Genomic DNA, 18286 nt, shown 5'->3' with positions numbered 1-18286 from the left:
CCACTTGGCTGCTAAGGTACAATTACTCCTCTGCATTAATTTCCATTGAAATCAATGGAAAGTCCATGACGAGTTACCCTTGTCATTAGCGGCGAAGAGGTTAAGATCTGCTGTGTGATACACAAGAGTCTACACAATCTGGGACCCCACTACTTGGCAGATAAATTTGTGTACCATCGTCCTTCCCGCAATCTTAGGTCCAGTAACCAACTGTTACTTCAGGTTCCCAGACATTACAAGACCAGACAGGGAGGCCGTGCCCTCTCCATCATGGGCCCACGTCTTTGGAACAACCTCCCCCTCTCCCTTAGAGAATGCTCGAGTCACTCAGCTTTCAGGAAACACCTAAAGACAGTACTATTCTAGGAGGTGCTTTGCTCGACCTGTTTACCTCACAGCTCCGCGCGGAGATACACCTTCGGGTGTGATGCCGGCGCGCTACAAGCCTATAAATAAATAAATAAATGTAAAGGCAGGCGTGGTAATAGTATGCGTGGTTACGTCATACAACCTACTGAAACAGACTTTTAATACGAAAGGGATAAGAAAAAAATATGCGAGTCACTTCACCAAAACAAGTGGGACAGGCAGGAACATTTTGTAACTTTAGCAATTAGGAGGTGGGCATGTAATTCTTTGATGACTTAAATATGGGTACAATTAAAACAAAAGGAATTCATTTTTATGCTTTTTTGTATATATTTTTCAATTTGGGCGGATTGTCTGTATTTAATTATTTTTTCTTTTTTTATAAATGTGTCATATATTGTTAAATGTTTTAAGTAACTGGAACAATAAAATATGATCTGATCCGATCAATAGGTTTAAAGGGGGCCAGATTCAGTCAGGTTTACTCTTAGCACAAGTAAAGGTGCCACAGCATCACTTAGTGGTGACTAAATCTTATATGTTTGTTTGGACGGAAATTGAACTGTCAAAATATGCCCCAGTTCCCTGAATTGCATCGGATCTAGAAGTGCACCAGTCGTAAGTGCTAAAGATATACTCCGTGTAGTGTCCTGTGGTCGGTACCTACTAATGGCGGACACAGACACATAGGCGCCGATTCCGATCCGGTAAAAAAAATCCCCCGTACGAATCGTATTCGTAGCCATTTCCGTACGACCCGTAAACACACCGTACGACCCGGCGAGTACGATCCGGACCGGGTGATCAGGACGCCATTCGTACAGCGCTCAATCACATACACACTGTACGGCGTGTACCCCCCATGATCGCTGGGGTATGTGACGTACCCCTGCTATCATGGGGGGTATGCGCCGTACACGCGCCGTGTACGCGCCGTACACCCAGCATACATTGGGTGCGCACCGTACACCCACCGTACATGGGGTACGGTGCGTACCCCATGTACGCTGGGTGTACGGCGCGTACCCTTCATGATCGCAGGGGTACGTCACGTACCCCGGCGATCATAGGGGGTCCCGGGGGGGGGGGGGGCGTTACGTACTTGTTTCGGCGCGAACTATGCGTTTACGGCTGTTTCCAGCTCCCGTAAAAAAAAGGGTCGTACGGTGCGTACCCGACACGATTCGTACTTGCTGGGTCGTAAAAACCAGCCGCGAACCGTAGCGATGTCACGTACAGCGGGTTCCGAGTGAGACTCGTACGTATATTTTAGTCGTACGGAGTCCTGTACGATTCGTACGGTCTTTGGCTCCTGGTACGAATCGTACTTCGTCGTATGTACGGGGACGTGTACGGGTACGATTCGTACGGGGAAAATTGCTCCGTACGACGATTCGGAGCGCATTTTACCGAATCGGAATCAACGCCATAGTGTTGTCTTTGGTGGCCAGACTCACACTGGTCCACACCCAGGTACCTGGGCTCTTTATTGACTTCCCCTATGTGCTAGCCGAGCCTATGCTGGACCAGCCTACCGTGGTGACCTTGCGGGGTCTCCTGGGGTTACCCCCCTCACAATCTCTATGAGGTGGGCTGATCCCCAAAGGGCAACATTACACTCCGTGAGTGGAGTGGCATAAAGCAGCCCACTTCCTATCTAGTGAGAAAGCCTAGATCTCAATGGAACAAAAAAAATGTAATAAAGGAACTAATTAGCTGAACTCTAGAAAAGTAAGGTTACAGCTCATAAACCAGTACAGATGGCCTGAAAATTAAATGTGCCTAATATATGAGATCTGCTTTTTTTTTTTACATAATATTCATTTAAATTATATATCTGGGATAGTAAATACTCAATTTCAAGTTAGAAACTGCAAGAATTACTCTCATCCAAGGTAGGATTGAAGCTGCAAACATTGGAATACAAATATCAGGACACCGATCTAACTAACAAGCAGCTGTTATGTGTACATGGCAACTTAAAGTGAACAAACTTTTAACTTTACCTATCATTGTTATTTCCATTGTTCGACAATGAATTCCCAATGAGAACTTCTGCTCCTTTCAGCCTTTCCGGTGCCCCATCTCTGGTGGTGACAGTAATGGAAGACACTTTATATTTTCTCAATAAATCCACCCTCCACCAGGGGCGAAAGTCAAATCCTGTATGGGTGCAGGATCCGAGCTGATAATCTGTATTCTGATTTCCATCTATTGCGTTGATTGCTTGCCCCAGATGACCTTGGTTAGACCATGCTCCACCAAGAAGACTTGACTGGGTGGCTCGACCACGCATGGCCACATTCTCACCTGAAAGTAGACAAGCCCTTTAGGTTAGAAGAGGCCTGAAGGGGTTACGTCACTAGTATAATACCCAGCGCTAAAACATGTTTATCTAATAGCATAGTTGTTCATTGATACATCTACCCGATACACAAGGGTGTATAGAAATCAGTGCCCCTATGCTAGAGGTTTTTGCATCATAAATACTGCAAACAATGAAAGGCATGCAAGACATGCATAATTGACCAACGTGACCATTCACAAGGAAATATTTACTTGAAAGACTTGAAACACTTTAAAGGCTTTGCACACAACACTTGCCACAGATACCTGCACCAGCTCCAGTGGTCTCAAGTAACAGTGCATTGAACTCCATCCAAACTGGCCATGCTGTGGGACTGCTTCATTTTGCCAACACATTCGAAATCCCAGGATATTTAAAATTACCCTGAACTCGTGATACATTTCCCACAACCTCTATACAATGGATTTAAGTATACATCTTTTAGTCTATGAGTAATTATCTCCTATCTATTGTTAGAAATGTCATGCATTAATATTTTTGTGCAGCATTAACAGCATATGGAATGTGGTTTTACACTCAATGACATAAGTACGCACAAATATTGTACTATTGTCTTTAAAACTAATTTCCCATGACATATAGAAGAGTGTTTTCTAGACCTTTGTTATATAGGCCTCAATTTGGGCCTAGCAGTCATATTGTGCAAAATGGATGCCTTTTCCCTGCACATTTCACTATCTGTCATTTCTGCAGTACACAGTCATGCAGAATCATGTTTTGTTTATTTCCATGGGTATTTTTCTTCCTGATCTCAATGAACTCTCCTGGCCCTAGTCTCCAAACCGTAACTTTACTTCAAAGTTGTTCCATTAGCTCATTGTATACTATTCATTCATAATAACTTGCTGTTCACGGATCTAGTTTGTCTCACCATCTCCGGATGGCATTAGTATAGAGTTTTTAAGATCAATATTCATGTAGCGGGATAGCGCTTAGGTGCTATGACAATATGACACTTAGTAAAGTTGTGCTCTGATTTGCAGAGAAAGCAACACATTTGATCATACCATGATGATTCAGCAGTTTTACTGATTTCCAATTTGAAGATAATATATAAAAAAACTAGGTTTTGGGGGGCTGAGAGAGCTTTCCTTAATGCTACTAGGGATACTGTCTGTTTCCCCCCTGATGTTGCTGCCCACTTGGAGCTTTGAATATTTTTGATTGCACACTTCTCTGTAATGCCATATTTTCTGAGAGCCTTCATGGCGATTATTCTGTTCTGCATTTTAGAATTTTTGTAATTATTCATCTCAACTATTCAGCTGATCTAGAACTAGACGTTTTTGAGCAGGGTGTTTTCATGTATTGACTGTAATTCAGATATTTGTGCTCTGTTGGGAGGATCCTTACCTCTGGGACACATTAACTCTTGAAATTGAGGTTTAACAGTGTTTCCAATTCATCGAATTGTTGCTGTTCTGTGAAGGTACAATTTTGGGCTGTCAACATTGCAGGGTACCCTGCACCTACAAATTTGTGGTAGCAGAGGAGTGTTGCGAGTTAAGAACACGTCCTTTCTGCTTTAGAAATTTCTCTTTTTGCCCTATCCCTAGTCATAGTGGATTTTCCTAGTGGATTTTGCTGTGTTCTTGGTTTGTGTTGCTGCTCCTGAACAAGTCGGATTGTAAGTATGTATAGAGTCACATGATTCTGGTAATATATTAGGGATTGAGGTGTGGTACTGAATATGGTGGTCTGTGCTAAGTGATCGATTTTTATGCTGTGAGTGAGGTATTTGATTATGCAATGTTGATTCTGGGTTCAATTTTAGGTTTGATTACTGAGATTTTGATGTACTATTCCTATTTTTGATTTGCGTTAGAGACGTTTTGGTTAATTAATGTGTTGGTTCGATTATCGAATTCGCAGAAATTCAAAATCTCAAGACACTATTGTTGAACTTATCAACAAAAAGATACTGTGACTTTTAAGACACCACATACATACAGATAGGGCCTTTATTTGAATTAACAAGTTTTCCTGTTCAGGGGTTTGTGTGCCTAATTGTTGGGGACACTTGCCCTTTAGAGTAAATTCACTAGCCAAAAGTGTATTGCCACTGGACAGGAGTCTGCTTTAGTGTGAATTGAATGTAACAAGTGCCACAGAGATACTGGTTTTATTTTTATTGTTTGCAAGATTTGTTTTCTTTTAACTTAATGATTTTTTCTTATTTACATTTTTATTTCCTTCATTTGTGTTCATTGACATGGCCTGTGCAATTGTTTTCTAATTCACGGCTAGTTAGCTGAGGAATTGTGCTGGGATTTGTGAGATGTCACCACAGAAACATGCTGTTGTTGGTTTATTGCTGTCAGAGTCGCTCTGCAAAAAAACCCTAGAAAAAATCAGGGGGAGAGCAAGGGATAGGGGTAGGGGTACGTCCCGTTTCCCAAAATGGATATTAAACTTAAACAATATGGACGGACCCACTATGTGTATGTAATATAATTACTGTATGTAGTATGAACATGGACCCATTAGGTGTTCTCAAAAGCCCCCTCACACACCAACCTGTTTGGTGTCATTCATCATCATTGGGGTCCCAGCCGGGCGGCCGAGTGCCCCCGGATGTGATACGACACCTGATTACAGCGAAGCTGGTGTTGTGCATATGTGATGCAAAAGGTGAATTACTAAAGTTAAAAATATCTCAGAGAATTCTTGCCTAAAATTTTAAAGTTGGCGGCTCAGGATATGGCTAAAAGCAATATGTGTAGTGCAACTATTTAGGAGTTATTACCGTTAGTTGACTATGTGTGGTGTGTACATGTTTCAGCCCGTTAAAAAAGTGAAAGGGCTTTCTTCAGGACCAGGTGAGTGGTTAGTGAGTGGCAAAGGTGAAGGATGCCACATGAAACCTGTGTAGTACCTACACACGCGCTAAAGTGTGTTGTGTAAGTGTCTGCGTACTCACTGACACTTGAAAAAATACCTGTTGGGGAAAGAAGAAGACATGACAAGACATATAATATATTGCAACATAAAATGCAATCTTAATGGCAATATGAATCTGCTGTAGTCATTGTCTACATGATTACTACAGTGAATGGCGTGTTGTCCATGCTGGCAGTGACATGCAGAGACTCTGCATGCTGCGCCTGTAGGGAAGTAAGCATAGGCAGTTGAATGCGAGCTTAACAACTTGGCCTACAACCCAGTGACCTCATTCTTAGTGAGTCCCGACGTAGAGTCTCTACACCAGTCTCCCGCAAGACGACACCCTAGGAGTCTTAGAGACGGCCCTGGATAAAACAGATTGGCAATACCAGACCCCCAAAAGATTAATCTGTGAATGCGCCAAACTTGCGCTCCAAGAAAACTTTTTCGAATTTGAAGGCCATCTCTATCTTCAGAAATACAACACATCCATGGGCAGCGATTTCGCCCCCAGTGTGGCGGGCCTCTCTGTACACGACTTTGAGACCAAGTCCTACGCTGACGACACCTAGCTGATCCTCTCCCTGACCAACGACCCCGCCAGAGCCAACCTTCACAAAGGGATGAAAGACGTAGCCGAGTGGATGACGACCAGCAGCCTGAAACTGAACTCAGACAAGACGGAAGTCCTCATCCTGGGCTCCTCGCCCTCCGCCTGGGACGACTCCTGGTGGCCCCCCGCCCTGGGCACCGCACCCAAACCGACAGACCACGCACGCAACCTGGGCTTCATCCTGGACTCCTCCCTCTCCATGACCAGACAAGTCAACGCCGTCTCCTCGTTGTGCTTCAACATCCTGCGCATGCTACGGAAGATCTTCCGGTGGATCCCCACCGAGACCAGGAAGACGGTCACCCAGGCCCTCGTCACGAGCCGACTGGACTACGGCAATGCCCTCTACGCCGGAACCACCGCCAAGCTCCAGAAGAGACTCCAGCGGATCCAGAACACCTCAGCCAGACTCATCCTCGACATCCCACGACACAGCCACATCTCCGGACATCTGAGAGACCTGCATTGGCTCCCCGTCAACAAGAGAATCACCTTCCGTCTCCTCACCCACGCACACAAAGCCCTACACGATCAAGGCCCGAGCTACCTCAACAACCGCCTCAGCTTCTACGCACCCAAACGCCATCTCCGATCAACCAGTCACGCCCTCGCCACCGTCCCCCGCATCCGAAGAACGACAACAGGAGGAAGGTCCTTCTCCTACCTGGCCGCCAAGACCTGGAACTCCCTCCCGACCGACCTGCGCCTGACCCAAGACCACCTCTCCTTCAGGAAGAAGCTCAAGACCTGGCTGTTCGAGCAGTAGCAGCACCCCCCAACCCCCAAGCGCCTTGAGATCCTCCGGGTAAGTAGTGCGCTTTATAAATGTCTTTGATTGATTGATTGAAGTACATATTTCCCAACAATGTGTCACGGAATCCCTGAATTAAAATTCTGTAAATGATACATAGACAATATCTTACTCATATGGGAAGGAGACACAGAGTCACTCAATACATTCTGCCGATGGCTCAATACCTGAGACCAGATCCTCAAATTTACATACAACTTTGATCTTCACAAAACCACATTCCTAGATCTGGACATCAAAGCTGATGACGGTCACCTTAAAAGCAAAACACACTTCAAACCTACTGCCCAAAACTCACTCCTAAACTTTTCCAGCTTCAATCGAGGTCCCTGCTGGAGCATCTCCACAACGGCCAGTACCTATGGCTGCAAAGAAACTGCAGCAGTGTGGCAGACTTCATGGACCAAGCAAAGGACTTGAGTAAAAACTTCTAGACCAAGGGTACCGTAAACACATCACTGAAAAAACCTGAAAACGAGCCCGAAATCAAAACCTTGAGGGTCTAATTGAGAAACATCCACGTGAAGCCACACCAATACCGCTGACATGTGTCACAACCTTCAACACAGTGTCCAACAAAGTCTCCAACATCATAAAAAAAATTGGAAAATCCTTAAGACAGGGAAACTCAATTGGGACCCTCCCTTCCTATCTCTCAAAAAAGCAAAATCTATAAAAGATGCCCTTGTATCAACAAGACCGGTCAAACAGCAAAATCCAGGGAACACTTTCTTAAATGCTTGGGGGCTCCCCAAAATCACTGGCCATTTTGCGTGTGGCAATTGCAGTGTATGCCACCTGACTGAAACCACCAAGAAACTCCACCTAGAACCAGGCAAGACTTGGGAACTGCGACAACACACTAATTGCAACACACCTCACATGTTATATACCGTATCGTGTGCCCTTGCAATCCCACCTACATTTGGATGACGAACAGAAAGGTAAAGACAAGAATTTGCGAACATCGGAGCACCATAAGATCCAAGAAAAACACCACAAAAATAACCAGTAATTTTCTTGAGGCAGGACATACGACAAACGACATGCTCTGGGTCATCATAGAGGCTCTGAATCGAAACATGCCAAATATACAACACCAATTACTACAGAAAGAACAGAGATGGATCTATCGCCTATCCAGCCATAAGACAGGCCTCAAAGATAATATTCATTGGAATAGCCTCAATAGACAGTAACTACCACCTTCATCAGACACCTCTTTAGATTACAAACATGTTCACCTGTCAGTGGCCAGAAGCCCACCAACGTAAACACAAGGAACAGGGACGCAAGTACTCATGCCACCATGCGCGACGCACCATTTACCTGCTGTGCCCATAGACAGCCTAGAGTTGACATTCCCCCATCGCTATATCCGCAATAACCCGCAAGTGAACTACTTTGAGATGAACAGATGACGTTCCACATAACTCATCCAAGAAAGAATTCCATGAATAACTCAACACCATGAAGAAAACATGAGTTTTATCATCACCACACATTCGAGAGCATGCAGACTCTAAAATATACATTCATCAATTAAACGCTTTAAGTCCGTGACTAATCCACACCCCAAGAGATAAAAACACACGTTTTCTCAACAACAACTATTTCGAGAGGATAAACACTCAAATTCTTGAATAACCCCAATCCAAGATGGACACCAAACTGGACGCCCATAGTCGGACATCCAGCCTATCACCTTTACAATGACCACGCATGCATGTGCATGCGCGCCAAAGAGATTGCTGAGTCACTGCCGACCCCGGACATGCATTCCTGTATGTACCGGGTCTTGCCCTCCTTCTACAAAAGCAGCTTCCCTCACGGTACCCAGCACCAGCCGAGACTACGGAGGACCAAATAAGCTTTGCAGCGGATGACTCTCCAAGACCAAGTAAGACAATGTGTGCTACAATGTTGCCATCCTTTCGAGCCTGCATAGACTATCGTGCTCACAACGGCACTTTTGACTTGCAGATTGGAACCTTGGAAGAGTATCCTACCTCCCAAGCCTCGATAATCTGCCAATTATCCCTAAATATTGTAAGTATGACCAAACAAAATCTGTGCATGTTTTTAACTTTTTAACTTAATTCACATCTGAAATCTATCTTATGAGCACAATATCACATGATTGCATGATTAGTTTCCTGATAGCCGTGATCGCCACGCACAGTTGACTGTGGATCACTTGGCACTTCCTCCTAGTGGCCCCCACACACGACACTGTGCAACAGTAAACATAGCCTACAGGCTCCACAGGGTGCCAGCACTATCCTCCGCGGGTCCCGTGGGTTAGGAACCCCTGTAGTTGTAGCCTCTGGCTAGGACTAGACCACACTACTACATCCCTAACTAACGCACGTTCGCATTCAACCGACTAAGCTTATTTCCCTACAGGCACAGCATGCACAAAGTCTCTGAATGTCGCTGCAAACATGGACAATACGCCAATCACTGTAGTAATCATATAGACAATGACTACAGCACATTCATATTGATTCACAAACAAGGATCTAAGAAGCAATACCGCACTTATTCCAAAAATTCTGGGAATTGTATTAACAAGTGGTGCGTTGGCCAACAGAGAAACAGATCCTTTTGGTTCTCTAAATCGTGGAAACCCTTCCACGAATGACACTCTTATAAATATTAGTATCCCGCACACACAGAGCAAATGAGTCCATTACTTCAATGATGAATCACACTAGTCTGTGTTTCTTCAATCTTTATTTCCTTATTCCTGCAGTAGCCAACGCGTTTCGTCTTTTTAAAAGACTTCTTCAGGGCTACAAAAACAAATATAAAATGTTCGTATTTAAAACCCCAAAACTTAAAATTACACTCTTATATTTACATATATACATTTTTAAACAAAACAATACTTCAAGAGACCATGGTCCTGAATTTAATCCAAAGACACTTATGTATATTGAAAGAAAGATTTTTTACAAAATTATTACACTCAACACAAATGTAATCCTAATCTGGTGGGGTAAGGTGAACTCTATGATTTTAGAGAATTGTCCTATAGGAATTACTACATTATAGATATCACTTGGACCTTGTTCATTTTGGGAGACCAAAATAAAAAAGAAAAGGAAAATTCCACAATTACAGCAAATCATTATATCATCACAATAATTATAATTATTCTCACTAAACAAGATAATAATTTTTAGATGTGTCATGATCACTGCTCATTCTATACGGGTCACATACTTGGACGAATCAAAAATTCATAAGTTACACAAAGACCTCTAATTAGTCTTCAAAGTTGATACTTTTCATTGAAATATCATTCATTATTCCATTGAACATCTTATGATATATTAAACATTATTCAAGGGAGAATATTTCAACTGTGTTATTACTTCTTAGTTAAATGTGCATTCGACACTGAATTTTTAAAAAACCGACAGCATGCAATAGTGTATTGCATGCTGCGAGCTTTCACCCTCAAATGCTGTACCTTATGGGGAGATGGTTCGGGCCCAAAGAAATTGTAGCGAAGATGAGGCCTTCCATCAGAACATTCAGGGCATAAAAAGTAACTTTAAGGATCGAGGATACAATCAAATCTGTCTTGACAAAGCGGAGGCTAGAGCTAAACAGCAGTACAAAAGGAAAATCTTGTCAAACAAAACTTAAAAGAAAAATGACAAGTGAGACACGACTGATTTGTTGTTCATTACGCAATATAATCAACATAACAACCAGATATACAATGTGCTAAGAAAAAACTGGCATGTTTTGAGTAATGATGCAAACTTATCTGGTATTATTTCCATTGGACCAAAGGTGGTGTACCGTAGAGGTAATACCATCAAAAAGAACCTCTGTCCTAGCTATGTCAAAACATCAAACGAAGCTCTACGAGGGCCTACTTGGCATTCAGTGAATCCACTGTGCTTCTTTGTCTGTGGTAATTGTTCTATGTCACCTTGGTAGGAACAAAATCTCTGAATTCAAATATAACACCAGTAAGATGCATACAATTGTTTCATTTATGAATTGTAACACCACATATACGATCTATGTGATCAGATGTACATGCGGAAAAATCTATGTGGGCAGCAGTATTCCCTGTCTCAAGACGCAAATTCAGGAACATGTACGTGCAATAAGAAATTCAGATGAAAGATACGCCATAGCCATGCATATTAAGGAGAAACACCCAGATGATAGCAATATCTGGTTCCATGCCATTGAACGTGTGGATATTAAAGAGAGAGGGGGAAATAGGGAACTTACTCTTCACCAGAAAGAGGCAAAGTGGATATGCAAGCTGCGAAGTGTACAGTACGGACTCAGCAGTAATTCTGAGCTGCCCTATTTCCTCTGAAAGAGGTTGTTTGAGGTTGTTATTAAGATCTGATGCTGTTTAGGGATAGTTTGTGTCTTTGCATCTGTTGGCGACTCAGAGGTGCGGCGGGTGAAAGGGAGCACAGACCGTACACTGCTTTTGGGTATACCGTGTTGTCTTTTATTATCTCTCAAGTTCTTACGCAAATCCCCTTTGGCTAGTCCCATACATCCAGTGTTGTGGAACAAAGTAAAACAAAACAGAAAGAATTGGGATCCATCTTCTCCCTTGTCTGGCAGGCTTCGGGCGGCTGTGGTCCCTCCGGACTCTTCTGCGTTGTTCTCCCGACATACCGAAGGAAAGGAGAGAATAATACCGGGATTAGCTCTGAGACCGCTATGCCGTAAAGTACTGGGTGCCACCACCACCGGCTTTGTGAGGGGGACGGGAGGTAGGAAAAAAAGGAAAAGGGAACGGATGTAGGAGATGTGAGGGTGGAAGGTGAGGGACACAACACCACAAAAAACAGACTGGGCGTGTTTGTTAGTGACCTGACGATCCCCACCACCCCCACCAAAATGACCCCTTTAATGACACTTGCCTTGGGCCACAACCCCCGTCAAGGGCCGTGGCGTTGGGACCCGGGGCATCCTCTCCCTTTCCTGGGCTGCTGGGATGGGTGGCAGAGTAGGTTGTTGCAGGGTGACCCTGGCTCCAGGCTCTCACACTGCTAGGCTCCGCTGGTTCCTCTCCCGCACTCCTGGGCTCCGCTGAATCCTCTCCCGCACTCCTGGGATCCGCTGGTTCCTCTCCCGCACTCCTGGGCTCCGATGATTCCTCTGCTTCTCCGCTGTACTCCGTCCTCCGCTCTTCTGTCTTTTCTTCCTCCAGGCTCACCTCCGCTGCTCCTCCGCTGCTCCTCCGCTGCTCACCCCACGGGGTACCATGTTTACCTCCTTGCCTTTATGTCCGACCCCTGGTGACATAGTCGGAGCAACAAATTCCCCCAGCGCCTCTAGACCGCAGGAGTCTTCCGGTCCACCCGAAGTGTCACTGCCCGATCTGCTCCGCTTCCGGTCCAGGGTAACTGCTTCATTCTCACACATATTCCCCCTCAGGATTGGATGATGGGGCCATTCAGAAGAAGGGTAGCGGGACAGGAAATCAGCACATATTTGTTTCGTGCCCGGGATATGTATAGTCTGGAACGAAAAAGGTTGGAGAGCAAGAAACCACCTGAGTATACAAGAGTTTGTGTCTTTGTTCTTTGCTAGCCAGGTTAAGGGGGCATGGTCCGTAAGGACAAGAAACTGTCTCCCCAGCAGGTAGTACTGTATTGACTCCACGGCCCACTTGATAGCTAGACATTCCTATTCGATTGTCGAGTAGTGGGTTTCTCGGGGGAACAGTTTTCTACTGAGGTACAAGAGAGGTTTGAGTTCATCATTGGGGTCTGGTAGGAACAAAACAGCACCCAAACTGTAGCCAGAAGCATCGGTTTGGAGGATAAATGTACGGTCAAACTCTGGACAACGCAACACAGGGGCTGTACAGATGGCCTGTTTCAGGGCTTCGAAGCTGTTTTCGTGGGTGGGGGTCCAGGTGCGTAAGCGTGTGGGGTGTGTTGAGCTCGGTCAAGGGACTGGCTACCGAGGAAAACTGTGGTATGAATCTACAATAATAGCCTATAAAGCCGAGAAATTACAGTATCTCTCATTTCGTGGTGGGTCTGGGAATAGCCTTGATGGCTTCCATTTTGTTCACTTGAGGCATGATGTGTCCGCCTTGGATGGTGTAACCTAAGTATCGTATGGTGTTGGTCCCTAGAATTGATTTTTTTGGATTGATGGACAGACCGGCGGTTTGGAGTGTTGTGAATATGGCCCCTAGGTGTGTGATATGTTCCTTCCAGGTCTGGCTGAAAATAACAATATTGTCGAGATAGGTTGCTGCATATTGTTGATGGGGTCTTAGGACTTGCTCCATCAGTCTCTGGAATGTTGCCGGTGCCCCATGTAACCCAAAAGGGAGCACCTGAAAGTGATACAGGCCTGAGGGTGTTGCAAAGGCTGTTTTCTCTTTAGAACTAGGGGCCAAAGGGATCTGCCAAAACCTCTTCGCGAGGTCAAGGGTAGACATGTACCGGGCTTTGTCCAGGTGCTCGATCATCTCATCTATTCGGGGCATAGGATATGTGTCAAACTTAGTAATAGCAATTACCTGTCGGAAGTCGATGCAGAAACGCAGACTGCCGTCCGGCTTTGGAACAAGGACCACCGGGGAACACCAGTTGCTCTGGGAGGGTTCAATAATCCCAGATTGAAGCATGTCATACACCTCTTTTTCCACTGCTTCCCTACGGGAGGCTGGAATGCGGTACGGTCTTTGTTGTATGACTTTCTTCTTTAGTGACATGATCTCATGATGAACTAAGGAGGTGTGCCCAGGGATCACGGAGAACAGGCCAGGGTAGGAGCCCAGAACGGTCCCCAGCTGATGTCTTTGTTGTAACGATAGGCTCTCCCCCAGTGGGCACAGTCGGTATTCCACCATCAGGATTCGGATATAAGAGTAATGTCCAGTGGTTTATTTATACAAGACAAATAGGCCGGTACCTGTTCTTCCCATTTTTTCAAGAGGTTGACATGGTATATCTTTCTACCCCCACTGCGATGAGGTAGCAGAACGCTATAGGTGACGGGCGTCACTCTCTTTTCTATTATGTATGGCCCTTGCCACTTTGTCAATAGTTTGTCGGTAGAAGAGGGAAGAAACAGAAGGACCTTCTCGCCTGGTTGTAACTCACGTAAAAGGCTATTCTGGTCGTAATACCATTTCTGTGTTGCCTGGGCTTCCTTCATGTGATCGTGTGCCATTTCCCATAGCTGGGTTAAAGAGGATTTCAGGTCAGAGGCATAGTGGAGTAGGGGTTTTCCCTCCTCCTCTTCCTCCTCCCACTGTTCGGCCGCCATATGCAAAAGGGTTCGGGGTTTTCGCCCGAAAAGCAGCTCGAATTGGGAAAACCTAGTGGACCTCTGCTTGTGTGTTCGCAGGGCGAAGAGGACCAGTGGTAGTTTCTGGTGCCAGTCTCTTCCTGTATCAGAGACGACTTTGCCGAGTAGGTTCTTAATCGTTTGTTAAAACGTTCCACCAGGCCGTCCGTCTGTGGGTGGTAGACTGAGGTCTTTATCCTGTCTATCTCTAGTTTCGTACATATCTGCCCCATTAACCTGGACATTAAAGGGGTTCCTCGATCCGTCAGGATCTCGGACGGAAAACCAACTTGCGAAAACAGGGATACCATGGCCTGTGCGATCGCTGGTGTAGTCATGCTGGTCAAAGGGAACGCTTCTGGATAGCGACTGGTGTAATCAATGATTACTAGGATATACTGGTGTCCTTTGGCTGAGGGAGAAAGAGGACCAACCAGGTCTATCCCGATATGCTTGAATGGGATGTCAATAATGGGCAGAGGATACAGCGGGGCCTTTGTGACTACCCCAGGACTGGTGTACTGGCATCGCGTGCAAGAGGCACAGTGTTTTGCAGCATCCCTGTATACCCCGGCCAATAAAATTGTTCTAGGAGATATTTTAGGGTGTTCTATTTGCCATAGTGCCCTCCCTGGGTTTGTTGTGGGCTAGGAGTAGTACATGTTCACGAAAGGAGGTTGGTACTATCAGTTGGGCTCTGTTCTCCTGGTCCCCCTTTACAATTCTATTGAATAACCCCTTTTTGACAAAAAAATAGGGTCCTACCTGATCTGGAATATCGTCACGGACCTGCTCCCATGCATGTACAAGAGTATTGTCTTATAGTTGTGCTGTCCGGAAGCTGCAGGGTTTCGTTCTGTCCGGGTCTGAAAAGGAAAGAGGAAAAGCCATACGGGGTAACTGTGCATCGATATAACCCTGCTTGTCTCTGCGTCTCTCCTGCCTGCTTTTTTCGCCTTTGTGCTCGGTACATCTAGGTCAACCCCACAGAAAGGGGCTTCTTGTAACCAACCCTGAGTACCCCTTTTTGTTCCTTCTAGGTACGTCTCAAACCTGGGGTGATCCTAACCCTATGATTACGGCTTTTGGCAGAGAAGGTATCACCCCCAGCCTCCTCAAGTGTGTGTCGCTATCCACCTCTAACAGTACTTCCGCCACGGGGTACGTCTTGGTGTCTCCGTGTACTCAGGTCACCTGTATGTGTTCAGCCTCCTTGATCTTGGGTGTAGTGATTAACTACCCATCCACCACAGTGACATGACATCCTGTGTCTAACAGAGCCTGCCTTCTCTTTCCATTGAGGAATACCTCGTTCCTATATGTGTGAGGACCGGTACCTGCTACTAATACCCTGCCCCTGGTGTATCACACCTCCATGGGCTCTACTGCTGGGGTGCGGTGAGGGCATTGCCGGGCTATATGGCCCCACTCAGCACAGTTATAACACTGGGGCCCTTGTCCTCTTGGGCCTGGATGTGAGAAAAGGGGCCTGGGGGCCAGACGGGGGGTTAACAGGTTTTTGGTATTGCTTTTAACTGGATTTCTCAGGGATTGGTATGGCTGGGACCAGGTTGTGGAAAGGGAATATTGGGGCTTTATGGAGCAGGCTCTAAAATCAGGGGCCTGGTGGAAGGCACAGGTTATTTCCACGGCTGATGGGTTGAGATGCGTGTGCTGTTTCACCCATGACTAGGTACTGGGAGGAAGGGCGTCAAGGAATTGTTCCAGGTATATTTTGCCGACGACCTCCTCCATTGTAGACAAGTGAGGGGTCAACCACCTGTTACCCATGTCCTTTATACGGTAGTATAAGGCCCGTGGGTTATCCCCAACAGACCACTTCTCCTTCCTGAATTTGTTTCGATAATGTTCTCTGTTGAACCCCAACCATTCTAATATAGCCTTTTTGACGTTGTCATATGCAGTAGTCCCTGCTGGGTATGCTGCCTGATAGGCTGCTTGCAATTCCCCGGATAGAAGAGGGGCGCTGTATTGGCCCCATCTCTCCTGCGGCCACGCTGCCGTGGATGCCACCCGTTCAAAGTTAAGAAAGAAATAATCAGGATCGTCCCTTTCCTGGTACTTCTGGAGGACAGTCCCGGGGACGTTTGGTCTGATGCGGGTACTCACAACTGTGTCCGTAAAGCACAGGATGGCTGTATCCTGGACCTGTTGGTTGGTAGTAAGGAGATTGGCTTGCTCCTTTAGTGCTCCTTGTAAGGCTTCCCTTTCTATCTGAGCTGCCTGCCATTGTTGCTCGATACACCAGCTACAGGTGTCTCTGTCCTTCGGCCAACTGTTTGAGGACATCCTCCATAGGCACGGGTTGTGCCATGCTGCGGCACCCAACTGTATCCCACTTCTGACACCACTTTGTTAGCGACTCAGGGGTGCTGCGGGTCAAAGGGAGCACAGACCGTACACTGCTTTTGGGTATACCATATTGTCTTTTATTATCTCTTAAGTTCTTAAGCAAATGCCCTTTGGCTAGTCCCATACATCCAGTGTTGTGGAACAAAGTAAAACAAACAGAAAGAATTGGGATCCGTCTTCTCTCTTGTCTGGCAGTCTTCGGGCGGCTGTGGTCCCTCCGGACTCTTCCGTGTTGTTCTCCCGAAATACCGAAGGAAAGGAGAGAATAATACCGGGATTAGCTGTGAGACCGCTATGCCGTAAAGGACTGTGTGCCACCACCACCGGCTTTGTGAGGGGGACGGGAGGTAGGAAAAAAAGGAAAAAGGAATGGATGTAGGAGATGTGAGGGTGGAAGGTGAGGGACACAACACCACAAAAAACAGACTGGGCGTGTTTGTTAGTGCCCCGATGATCCCGACCCCCCCACCAAAACCACCCCTTTAATGACACTTGCCTTGGGCGTTGGAACCCAGGGCATTCTCTCCCTTTCCTGGGCTGCCGGGCTGGGTGGCAGTGTAGGTTGTTGCAGGGTGCCCCTGGCTCCAGGCTCTCACACTGCTGTGTTCCGCTGGTTCCTCTCCCGCACTCCTGGCCTCCGCTGGTTCCTCTCCTGCACTCCTGGGCTCCGCTGGTTCCTCTCCCGTTCTCCTGGGCTTCGCTGGTTCCTCTCCCGCACTCCTGGGCTCCGATGATTCATCTGCTTCTCCGCTGTTCTCCGTCCTCCTCTCCTCTGTCTTTTCTTCCTCCAGGCTCACCTCCGCTGCTCCTCCGCTGCTCAGCCCGGGGGAACCATGTTTACCTCCTTGCCTTTATGTCCGCCCCCTGGTGACATAGTCGGAGCGTCAACTTCCCCCAGCGCCACTAGACCACAGGAGTCTTCCGGTCCACCCAGAGTGTCACTGTCCGATCTGCTCCGCTTCCGGTCCAGGGTAATGCTTTATTCTCACAGCATCCTATTGTAATTTCCTACAAAAGTAATGACAAAAACTATTATTATTTTTTGATTTGATGTTCGAAGAACTGAAAGATAGGTCACCATGAAAGGTCATAGACCTAAGTTTGATTTATTGATCTTTTATACATCATGCTTTGTTCTGAAATGACCAGAAATGGAATGCACCGCTGTACACTAACGGAATATAACATCTGTGCCACATATTTATTGGGTCAAAAATTGTCGTCCCCAAATACTTTGGGGTTTTGAAGTAATCCATTACTGGAGAAGTAAAGAAAACCTCCTTTGTCTCTCCTCCCATTAAGACGAATACAAGATATTAAGCAATATGTGCATGCTATGATAAGATTGTAAGGGTACGTTTTACAACATCTATGGTGATTAAATGTTCTTCAGACTATCCATTTGTCTGTTTGATAGAATGTATTCACATGAAGTACATGCGGGCATTACCTGTAGGCGAAAGCCACTGTGTCCCACTAATGCATGTCAAGAACCTATATGCGCATTTTTTGAGATCTTGGGAGTCATATATATATATATTTACTGTGTAATACAGACAGGTAT

General features: G+C 45.9%; 1 protein-coding gene across 1 annotated transcript in view; it reads right to left on the bottom strand.

Moving 5' to 3' along the window:
* LOC147709567 (fucolectin-6-like) overlaps positions 1–2671 on the bottom strand; it is a 475797-nt gene extending 473126 nt beyond the window's left edge. Inside the window, exon 1 of the mRNA XM_086928089.1 lies at positions 2376–2671. Within this exon, the coding sequence (XP_086784215.1) occupies positions 2376–2665 (290 nt within the window). The 5' untranslated portion in view covers positions 2666–2671. The remainder of the gene's footprint in view (positions 1–2375) is intronic.
* Positions 2672–18286: the final 15615 nt, after the last annotated feature.

The sequence above is a fragment of the Lissotriton vulgaris genome, chromosome 6, assembly GCF_964263255.1.
Source record: "Lissotriton vulgaris chromosome 6, aLisVul1.2, whole genome shotgun sequence".
In the NCBI taxonomy this organism is placed as follows: Eukaryota; Metazoa; Chordata; class Amphibia; order Caudata; family Salamandridae; genus Lissotriton; species Lissotriton vulgaris.
The sequence above is the reverse complement of the archived record's forward strand: the minus strand, read 5'-3'. Positions and strand labels throughout refer to the sequence as shown.